Source organism: Mchenga conophoros, linkage group LG12, assembly GCF_057382185.1.
Source record: "Mchenga conophoros isolate Kocher_MC1m ecotype Shallow Benthic linkage group LG12, M_conophoros_male_GT1.1, whole genome shotgun sequence".
Classification (NCBI taxonomy): Eukaryota; Metazoa; Chordata; class Actinopteri; order Cichliformes; family Cichlidae; genus Mchenga; species Mchenga conophoros.
Window position 1 is genome coordinate 991,053 of NC_140537.1, and position 11,747 is coordinate 1,002,799.

The 11,747-nt window shown below is 39.3% G+C and overlaps 1 protein-coding gene across 2 annotated transcripts; it reads right to left on the reverse strand.

Annotated features, from left to right (window-relative positions):
- Positions 1-9: 9 nt before the first annotated feature.
- On the reverse strand, positions 10-7,125 carry LOC146561835 (E3 ubiquitin-protein ligase DTX3L). Of its 2 annotated transcripts, none has more exons than XM_085293223.1 (5): positions 7,016-7,125; positions 4,220-5,191; positions 2,489-2,706; positions 1,362-1,427; positions 10-1,097 (listed from the first exon to the last, which is right to left on the reverse strand). In XM_085293223.1, exons 1-5 carry the CDS (start codon positions 7,037-7,039, stop codon positions 1,094-1,096), a joined length of 1,284 nt encoding a protein of 427 aa, XP_085149349.1. In that variant the 5' UTR covers positions 7,040-7,125; the 3' UTR covers positions 10-1,093. The 2 variants fall into 2 exon arrangements, with proteins under 2 accessions (XP_085149349.1, XP_085149348.1); XM_085293222.1 differs by having other exon boundaries at positions 1,351-1,427.
- Positions 7,126-11,747: the final 4,622 nt, after the last annotated feature.

The following is an 11,747-nucleotide window of genomic DNA, read 5'->3' on the forward strand; positions in this document are numbered from 1 at the left end:
CACACCCACTCATGGTTTTTGTTGTTATTTGTTTGCAACACAGTGAATTCAGTCAGAATAAATGCAACTTTTATACAAAGTCCACCAAATGATGGATGACACAGCTGGGCACAGATGTGTGGTGCAGCCTGCTGTAGCGTACTGATAAACACAGCTTCACCAAACACTAGTGAAGTCTTACAGGGACGTTTAGGTTTGAACGTAAACACCAGGTAGAGTGAGCTGTGTCACCCTGTCGGTGGGTCGACACACTGATACACTACCCTGCATTCAGCACTCTGTCACCACAAACCTGAATAGTAAATGGAACAGTTCTTTCAAAGCGCTTCACACTCATTCATACAAGCACTATTTGCTCTTTCTGTGTGTGTTAAACGTCACACACTTTGTACACTCACGGACGCTCTGGAGAGCAACGTTTTAGCTCAAAGTGTGATGTGGGCTGAATGTTACTTTAGTTTGTTTAGTGATGATTCACTTCTCACCTCGTACATCGACTCTAAACTGCTTAAGAGGAGGTTCTGTTCAAGGTTACAGGTGTGATTGAACAGGTATACAATCACAGCTCACTGACCAATCAGCCTGGAGAATAGCACCACCAGTCCTGGAGGAGCCATGCTGTGGCTGCCTGTGCTCAGAAGAGGACATCAACATTACCTTCATTTAGCTTCATGTGGCTTATAATTTGAAAAAAAGGAAATTGGAGTTCTGGACAGTCACAAACATGCCTCCTAATCAGTGTACAAACATCTAAATACATATAATGAAAGAACAACACAAAAATCAGCATCATCCCAGCACTTTGCATGTTTGTTAGTCGACACTGAGTGAAACAACGTAGTCACTGCAGGTCCAACAACACAACTGAGTGACCCTGGGGATGTTAGCCATCCTCCTTATTAAGACCTCTGGTTAGTGTTACCAAAGTGCATTTATACAACGTAGCTGATATTTAATGGGGGGAGTTAATGGAGAATCAACTTAAACTGGCTTCTTGTCAAAAATCACGACTCATGAAAGCACAGCGAGAGGAAACGCTTCGTGTGCCTTCAGCTGGTGATGAGCAGCGGTCAGTCTGGGACGGCTGCGTCTTTTACCTGTGACAAAGTGAACAGAAACACACGTCATAGCTCCTTACATCCACTCGTATGCACTGTTTGTGACTTTTTTTGAAATGGGACATAACTGTGTTTGACCTTTTGTGTTACTACTGTTACTTCTTTTGCAGATATTAGCTGCTTCCAACATTACAGGTTATATTAAATACAGTTTATGTTCAAAACGTCGAATCATGAAACAGGGACAAAACGTAGAAAAGGAATCGTAAGTGTTCTTTGTGCAGACACAAACCTTAAACTTACTCAATTCCTTTGACCTTCAGCTCATCTCGAACTCGGCTGAGATACTCGGGGTCGGGGTATCCGTAGCTGTAACACAGTCACAGGAAAATAAGTGCTGCCTTATATTCTTACTGTTGCACGTCATTAACTGCTGTCTACTCTTGTCCTTGATTGTGGTACGCTCGCCTCTATCCTCTCACCACCCAGCAGCAGATGGCTGCCTGGTTCTGCTGGTGTCTGAAACGTCCAGCATGTTGTTCATAAGGCTGTCTGGCTGTAAGGTGGGCTAATATGTAAGGTGTCTAACTTAAATGACATAGAAAGCACCTGGTAAACTAGCACTAACAAACCAAACTGAACTACAGCCAGTTTCACCTGTGATGAAAACTAATAATGAGCCTGAGACATTAACACAGACTGATGTAAAATAAAGGAATCGATACACGCTAGTTCTCTTTGCAAGGGAAGAACTGTTCGGAGGCAAAAACCTGCTGACATGCACTCATCAGTACATTTGTAAGGGGACGTCCACACCGCAGGTGCCGTCCAGAGACCGCAGCATGGACATGAAAGTAAGCGACTTCAAGCAACAGTGAACAAAAGAACCACCGATGTGGTAAATAAAGTGTGATCTCTGCAACCGGTGCTTGAAATGTTCACTAGCGATGCTTCCTGTGTGGACGCCCCTTAACCCTTGTATGGTGTTCGGGTCTGTGAGACCCGTGTTCAGTTTTTTTCAAAAGAAAAATTTAACAATTATTTTTTCACGTGTAAATGTGTTGTGTCTTTCCACTCACTCCACTTGATTATAACTGATTTATTTATAACATTTTATATAAAAGAAAAACGAGAAGCACATTAATTCATAAATGTGATCTAACAAAGGTAAAGGGAAAAAATTAACCATGTTTGCTGTTCATATGTCTTGTAATTGGGATGAAGTAAACATCTGTTGAGTAATTTAACATAAAATTGTTTGATAGTGTTAATTTGGAAAGCCAAAACTGTAGCGGGTCCACCAGACCCATGAACACTGGCTGAGTAACAAAAATACGAACACCACACAAGGGTTAAATATAGAAGAGACTGAGGGTACAATCAATCCAAAATGATCGATCAATGAGCTGCAGTGTTGCCATTGTCCTTACTGAGTCGGTCCTCCATGTGTTGAGGTTTTGTGGTGGATATCGTTCCATGTGACTGTATTGTTTCTGCCACTGGTAGTGGAGCGTCCGATGGTGAAAATGAGTCTCTGATCGAAGGCTCGCCTCAGCAGGCCCAGCACCATCCTGCCCTCCGGGGAGTCTGGAAGGTAGGCGGTCCGGGATGCTCCTTCATATGGTTGACCTGGGCTGGGATGCTCCTCCTGCAGACAGACAGAAAAGGTTTCTCTGCTTTATCTAACTTGCCTAGACTCAATGTGGATTTGGCTCTCAGGTAGCTGTAGTTTGCAGTTGCTTTCTTTATTACTCTTTATAAAAGTAAAGCTTATATGTGCTGAGAAATTCTTAAAATTATGCACACAAGACAGAAGTTGTGAGTCTCACACGAATGAACCCACCCGTGTGCTTCATGTACACTCAGCTAGGACACAGGAGTACGACCTCCAAAACACCTCTTTGAGTTTTTGTTTGATGTGACAAATATTTAATATTGCGCGCCCTTCCTAACACAGCCCTCCCAGTTCTCCAGGCTGGTGACATCAGGAGCACACTGGGTCCTGCTCTGATCAAAGAGTTCACGTTGACACGAGTCCGTGTTGGATTTTGATCTTTCACCGTGTAATTACTGAATTTAGTACAGACCACTGTTTTACTGAAAAATGTAATGTGATTCCAGTAACATGAACTTTGTGACACATTACACCCAACACTGACCGTATAACAGTGGCAATAAATCAAGCTTTGCCGCACAGACGAGGTGATAACACCTCGATAAGACCAGTATCTGAGGTGTCAACAACACAACTTCAAAAGCTGCAGAGTTTGTCACCCCTGCAGGATCAGACGGGGCCGACGCTGTGACCAATGCTGCCTGATGCTCATGGCAGCAGACATGCCTGCTGTAGGGTTTTCTTTACAGTACAATATAAAGCACCTCCAGGTGATTCTTGTAGCGATTTGGTTCTATATAAATAAAATTAAATACAACAAGTTACATTTTGTCAGTGAACTAGCCAAAGCCATAATTCACTGACACGTGAACTAGGGCAATGGAAAGCTACATGACTGACTGCTCACTACAACACAACAACACAACCAAGAGGGTCATGCAATTGGACAAACACGCCCACTGCAAGAGTCACACAGGATCAAATCTGGTGCAGGTACTGATAAGAGTAGTAGAAGGGTCACCAGGACCAGGTGGTGACAGGAGCTAGACTCAGGCTATCTATCTATCAGGTATCTTGTTTTAGATTCAGATTGCTCCGTGAGACGATTTCAAGGTCACCTGACATTAGTACAGCAAAATAAAAACAGACGATTAAATAAAGTAAACAGAGTCACAACTCCAAAACTAATCAAGGTACCAAGAGACTAGGACCAAGTTATAATGGCGGGTATGCAGTTCTGAACAGATGAATGTTGACATGTGATTTAAAGGAGAAGTGGTGTGGTGCTCTGGTGGAAGTGCAGCCCAGAGTTTTGTGGTAGTGAGGTGAGCAGATGGAACATGATGATGATGATGTGAAACCTAGATGCTGCAGACTGGGGTCATGAAAGGGTAACAAAAACACACACACACTAAAAGTTAAGTTTTAGCCTATGCCTTAGTCTTATTTCTGTGTTTAATAATTATGAGTCTGACCGGGTCAAACATGTCTGCCTGAAACCAGGAAGCAGATCACAGAGAAAATGACCTTGTATCTGCACTCTTACCTTTTGAATGCCACGTGGAATATAATAGTGGATGACTATTGTTCCATACTTCTCATAACCAGGCAAAGGTGAAGTGTTTTTGGTGACCTCCATAGTGCCTCCATCAGGCTGTGTCCCCTTTAGAGTGCCATATAACTCCCCACAGGTGGGACAGACTGGCTTGTATACAAAAGCTTTCTCCAGACAGTCGCTGCAGAAAGAGTGCTTGCACCGCAGTGTCTTTTTCTTATTTCTGACTATTGTTTCCATACAGATGGGGCAGGATTCATCATCAGGATCTTTGTGTGCCGATGAAGACGCTGAGATTCTGTTGCTCAGACTGTCTGTTGGAGTTTTGCTGACCAGACGCTTGGTTGAACGATTTTTCCAAAGAAACTCCTTAAATTCAGCTATGTGTGGAAAAGGTCCCATGACTGTTAGTTTATTGTTGCTTGGTTCAAAGATGAGAGTTGGGAATTTTCTCTGCAGCTTGTTCTGCTCGTGTAGATCCCCAGGGACAGATATGATGTGCAGGTCAGACGCAACTCTCTGGTAAAATGTGATGAACCTCTGCCTGACAAAGGCAGCTTGGCGGAACGAGTCGCTCTGTGGTCTGAAAGTAATCCGTGCAGTGATGTCAGACTGTGGTACAGGGACCAGTGAACAGTTTCCAAGAATTTTTCCAAGTTTTTCGTCACATTTTTTATTAATGTAGTCCATAACAACCCGAGACACTTCCACAGATTTGACATGAGTGGAAGCGTGATGACTGTGCTGACCTGTCCGTCCATGTGTAGCAGTACTGTGATGATCGGTCGCTCTTTGGCATCTTCTTACAAGTTTGTGCAGCTGTTCAAAGGTTCCTTTCACTCTGTAACAGGAACCCTTCTTCTCATAGGAGTAACAATCCTTCCTGCTTTCAACAATGTTCTTTAATGTTCCCTTATCTTTAAAAGGAGTTTCATCAATGCTGAGAATGATGTCTGTGAAAAACTGCAACGAGACAGGACAGCTTTAGTTATTTGATCATCAATGCCATTAAAATGCACTACATTATAATAAAGCTCAGAATATTGAGTCAAGAACTGTGTCCATACCAGAGCTGCCACGTTAGACAAACAAATAGAAACACAATAGAATAGAATAGCCTGTTATTGTCACAAAATTCTTGGTGCTCCACACCAGCTGTGCACGACATATAGGACAACAGGAATAACCATAACCACCCTTAACCCACACATGCACTGATAACACAGTCCCACCCCCCATTCTCCTCTATGAATGTCCATCCATCCATCCATCTTCATCCGCTTTGTCCGGGGCCGGGTCGCGGGGGCAGCAGCCTAAGCAAAGAGGCCCAGACCTCCCTCTCCCCAGCCACCTCCTCCAGCTTATCCGGGGGAATACCAAGGCGTTCCCAGGCCAGCCGAGAGATATAATGATAGTATGAATGTGCAATACTAAATTCTATGTGCAACAACCTGAACTGTATATACAAACATTATTTATTTACATATTTACTTTTTTTTTTTTTTACACCGGATTGTATATTTGTACATTTTATATATATTTTTAATACTGCTGCAGAACTGTGCACCCCGCCCCCATGTTTGCACTGAGTAGGAGATGCTCTGTATCTCATTGTACAACTGTATAGTGACAATAAAGGCATTCTATTCTATTCTATTCTAATCTACTCTACTTTATTCTATTCTACATAACAAACAAGAGGAATATTCCACTGCGTTAGGGTCAGGAAGATCTCTAAGTATTATCATTAATGATGATGATGATTATGATTCATGTTATGAAGAATAGTGCCATCTGAAGCTCAGTGTTTGACACAGAGTTCACTCACATGTGCTGCACCAGTGTACCTACACATGTGATGTGCAGGTACAATAGAAATGATTTGATTTGAGAGTTCAAACTCACTGCTGTAATAACTAATAATGATTAATATAATAACTATAATATTGGCCATATCACATTTACACTGACTTTAGTCTCATGAACAACATTAACTAATTGTTATTTACTAGCTAATCTTTGTTCAGTACAGATATGAAGCCCAACAATCATGTTTTACAGTCCTGTGGTCTCAGCCTCAGATACTTATTAAATCACACAAAGCTCATGTAGAAACAAACAAACAAACGAACAAAACATTTTCTCCTTCTTTTCTGTCAACCACAGGTTTCCAGCTATCATGGTTGCTAGGCAACCTGGGCAGCGCGACGGAGGCTAGACCGTCCCACTTCACAAGCCTCACACTTCCGGCCTTAGCGGTCTTTGAGTATGCGGCCCTTGAGGACCGTTGAGGCTGCATACTTTAAGGCTGCAGACCCTGAATGGGGATTCAGCCGAAGTCTCCTTAAATTCAGGGAAATGTAGGACGCATTTGACGGCCGCATTTCGAGCAACCTTCGTCGCGTCGCTGTGACGTAATCGGCCTTAAAATGCGGCCTTTAAGGCTGCAGACCCTGAACTGGGATACAGCCAAAGTACCGTAGCACGAGTGGAAGAGCTCAGAGCAGAAATGTGCTCGTATTAATCAGAGATTCACAGCTTGATAGGTAGGGTGTTTTGTCAGAACACCGGAAGTCGTATTAAACAGCGGTGTGAGCGCCGTATCGCAGTTAACTCTGTTAACGCTGTTTTGTATAAGCTGGTTAAAGAAGAGAAAGCAGCGCACTCTAACCCTACGTGCTGCCAGAGCAACTGCGCAGATACGGTGCAGGCTACACTGCGCAAACCGGACCGCCGTAAAAACGTTGTTGTGCTTCCTTAGCTGTACATGAGAACAGAAGCACCTACCTCTGCTCTGCTGATCGCGGACATTGCAGCTGTCTGTGGACTCGGCGCAGACCCGACCCTCGCCTGCTTTCACTTTCAGCCTTTGTTCATCACGTGATCAAACTGGAAACAACTTTTTTTAACCTTGAATTTTTTTTCAAAACTTTATTTGAAACTGTAACGTGAACAGTCAGTCATTCCAGTTCAGCTTGTACAGTCGAGATACAGGACAAATCAGCGCAACAATAAGCAGTACACTGAAAATAAGAAGGGTAAATAAATAAATACAGGGAAAAAAGAGGGACGTGACAGACTTCATAATAGCTTTGTACTTGAAAATTGTATCTGTGACAGCTCATTTGTTGAAAATTTCGGAATGAATTTCAATCAATTTATTTGAAGTTGATTTAAGAGAGTTTAAGTAATATTCCATTTCAATCAAAAACAAATGGGTTGAGTTTTGAAATTAAACAAATGAGTTACACTTTCAGGTTTAGTTTTACAAAAGGTAAATTTTCTATCAGTGTCACAGAATCTTGAAATGTTGTTTGTTTATTTGTTTATTTATAAGGAACCCCATTAGCTTCCACAACAGTGGTTGCTAGTCTTCCTGGGGCCCAAGCCATCAAATATCTCCAAATAAAATGTTACAACAATTAGATCTACAGTAAAGTTTTACAATACTGAAATGTAAACATGTGAATATTAAAAATTATATAAAAGCAGAAAACCAAAACAAAACACTCAAACAAAATACACAATTTCCATTACAAGTGATATTACCCTCTACAATTTTTACAAATACATTAAAAACTGCCTAAATAGGCTTTTAGGTGATTTTTAAAATTATGAATTGAAGCCAATTCTCTTATTGCCTCAGGCAACTTATTCCACTGAAACGATGCTCTGAATATAACAGAGTTTTTCAAAAAGTTACTTTTAACACGAGGAATTACTAAATTGTGGTTGGTTGAGAATCGTGTGGCATGATTATGAATTTCATCTGGATACTGCAACTGAGCACAAAAAAAATGTTGTGTATATGTTATGTTTTAAAATGTTATGTAGTATTTTCCTGTTGTAAATGTAATTCTCTTATTTTGTTTGTGATACAAAATCTAAAAGGAATAAGCCTTGCCTTATCCCAGTTGATATTTTCAAAAATAGCATTCCAAAAAAACTTCCTTCTTGGAGTTATTTTCTTCGCATTATACAAACATTCTCTAATATGTTTATTGGTGCATTTCTTGCTTAAGAGATCAATACCATTTATATAAAGAGTGTTAACGGATGCATGTGGTGTGTTCTGTTTTTTGTAGCCTTTCATTAAATCAATCAGTCCACTAGGAACGGACTTTATTACTGAACTAAAATCTTTAAATTTGATAGGGAATGTTTTTTTCAGTAATAAAGTCATTATAACTAAGTAGTTGGCCTTCAACGTCAAATAAGTCTTTTAAATAGATTATCTTTTTATCAATCCAATTCTGCAAATAAAGTGATTTGTTCCTTTTAGTGATACATTCATTATTCCAGATAATAGATCTATGTGGAGAAAAGTTATGTGAACAACATCGTTTCCAAGCTGTTTTTAACTGGTAACTTTGATATACTGTAATTACAAGACAATAAGAACTGTAGACCTCCAACATTCCTAAAAATGTTATGTGGCATGAAATGCCATAATGATCCAGGAGATTTTAAGCATTCTTTTAGCCATTTCACCTTAAATGTATAGTTCAGGTCCATGAAGTCCAGAAGGCCAAAACCACCTTTATTTTTAGTTCCACAAAGCAATGATTTTTCAGATGATGGTGCTTATTCTTCCATACAAAGTTAACAAAATATTTTTACACATGGAATCATACACATTAACGGAAAGGGCTGGATACACAAATCTGGAAACACCTCCAGTCAAAAGGATTCTACCAAAAATTGATAGGTCTCTTTGGAGCCATAAGTTCAACATAGTTTTAGTTTTTTCCATCCTGGGAGAGAAATTGAGTTGTTGACGCTCCGTGTCATTCTTACAGACATGAATACCAAGGTATCTAACACAGTTTTTGACAGGAATATCGTATAAAGATTTGACTTTTGATTGGTACAAAAATAAAATTTCACATTTAGACTTATTTTTAATCCAGAGGCAGTTGAGAATTAGTCTATTAATGAAATAGCCTTTTCAATCTGATCTTTGTTTTTTAAGAATAAAACAGTGTCATCTGCTAGTTGAGTCAGTCTGATTTCTTTACCCATAACAGATAAACCTAATTACTGGGCTATTCAAAATGTGTAATGAAAGTAGTTCAGCCACAATCAAAAATAAAAAGGGTGAAATTGGGCAACCCTGGCGAACAGATCTCATGACTGGAAATCTTAGTAGTATTTGGATATAGTATAACACAACTGTCAATATTTTTATAAAACATTTTGATAGTTGACACAAAGTGTGGACCAAAACCAAAAGTTTTCAGTGCTTTAAATAAGAAATAATGTTCTACCGTATCGAAAGCTTTATAAAAATCAAGAAACACAATAAGGGAACCATTATTTATATTGTCAGGGTAGTGTAATAGGTCAAAAATAAGCCTTATGTTTGAACTGATATGGCGGTTGGTCATAAATCCGGTTTGCGTTTCAGCTATGATCTCATCAAGATTTTTTTTTTTAATCTTTTGGCATAGACCAATGAGATGATCTTAAAATCTATGTTCAAAAGTGTGATACGCCTCCAATTTTCTATAGAAGATCTTTATCAGGTTTAGGAATTAAAGTTATAATACCCTGTTTCATGCTTGTGGACATTTCTTTTCTATCACGGCATTCCTTAAATAATTCTAATAAAGGATCAACAATGATATCCGAGAAATGTAAATAAAATTCCACTGATAAACCATCTTTGCCTGGAGATTTGCCCTTTTTCATTGATCGAAGTGCCTCTGAAATTTCTGATTTTGTTATGGGACGTTCACAATTAGTTTTAAAGTTTTCTGAGATTGTTGGTGCAAAATTTTTAACTGACTCGATAAATCTATCGCAATCATTGACATTACAATTTGATTTGTATATATCATTGTAGAATGAACCAACATGTTTTGAGATATCTAAATGATTAGTGGTTATGTTATTATCAATCTTAAGGGCAGATATATTGTTTCTTCTTTGGTTTCGTTTCTCAAGAGCACAAAAGTAACAAGAATTTCTTTCACCTTGTTCTAGCCATTTTGCTTTGGACTTTATAAAAGCCCCTGTAGCCACACTGTTACAAAAAACATCTTAAAAAAAACGGTAATATTCCGGCAGCTATTTTACTACCGTAAAATAACAGAAAATAACTTCCTCATAAAAATACGGTTATTTCCAGTAATGACAATACAGTTTGTTGCGCTAATTTTACATGGGATCTTGCCTTTTCAAGTAATCTTAAACATTAAATTAGGAACATGTTAATGTGATTAGACAATGAAATTATCTATAAATAGGAAAAAAAAACAAATCCTAAAAAAACAGTAATATTCCAGCAGCTGAGGCGCCAAAATACTACCGTAAAATAACAGAAAATAACTTTCTCATGAAAATACAGTTAGTTTCAGTAATGAAAATAGAGTTTGTTGCGCTAATTTTACATGGGATTAGACCTTTTCAACGTGCGTTTAGACATCAAATTCGGAAACATTTTAACGTGATCAAACAATGAAATTACCTATAAACAAGGTCAATGAATGTGGCAATATGAATCATAATACGTAAATGTACAGAAATATACAGTTGGTTTAAATGATAATGGATTGCATGCCCTGGGACAGACTGACAGAGGCGAGGCTGCCATATGGCACCATTGGCCCCTCTGGCCATCACCAGTAGGTGGTGAAGAGTGTTGAGCACGGACACAATACCAAGAGTGCCCGAGCCGGGGCTCGAACCGGCAACCTTCTAATCACAAGGCAAACTACCAACTCTTGAGCCACGATCGCCCTAAATAGCAATGATAATAATACTTATGTGATGTAACACACGCTTATAGGAATCATGTTATATACTTTTCCATAGCATTACATTTGAATTCAACAGTTCAATCTTTCAAATAACGGACAGATATTTGTGAAATCATGATACATTTGTGAATGTATTTTAACAACTGTTACGGATTCAAATATTGGGGATGGACACAAGAGGAAAAACCACAATAACAACACTGGTCCGGTCGGGTTGAGTCAAACGATGATTTTAATGATCACACGCGTGGGAGATGGACACCGTACGCAGACAGCCTCAGATCTCAAAATGGTGGAGCATTGATCAAACTCTTATAGCCTCTAGTGGCCCCCACCTAATCATAAAAGCCTAAACATTCACATGCTTTCTCTCACACGGCGCCTGAGCTACGACCTTGGCTCCCTGTTTATCTGCTCCTGCTGAGATGGGGCAGAAAACTCCAGCATGTTCTGTTCTCTTCTAATCAGACAAATAAGACAATAACTCTCTGCGAACAGTATTTCTTATAACTCAGCAGTATAATGCATCATAAAACAATATCATTCATTCACAATAAATCAGCAGTCTAATATAATGCAAATCAGTTTAACAAATGTAATAGTTATCAGCTTCTTCTAATTCAGGAGAATAATGCAAACTAAAACTACATAATAATTCACAATCTTTAATTAGGGGTCTAACGTGGCATAAAATAATATTATAATCTCACACAATCTAAATATGCATATGTACAGACAGATACATTTAATAATCATGA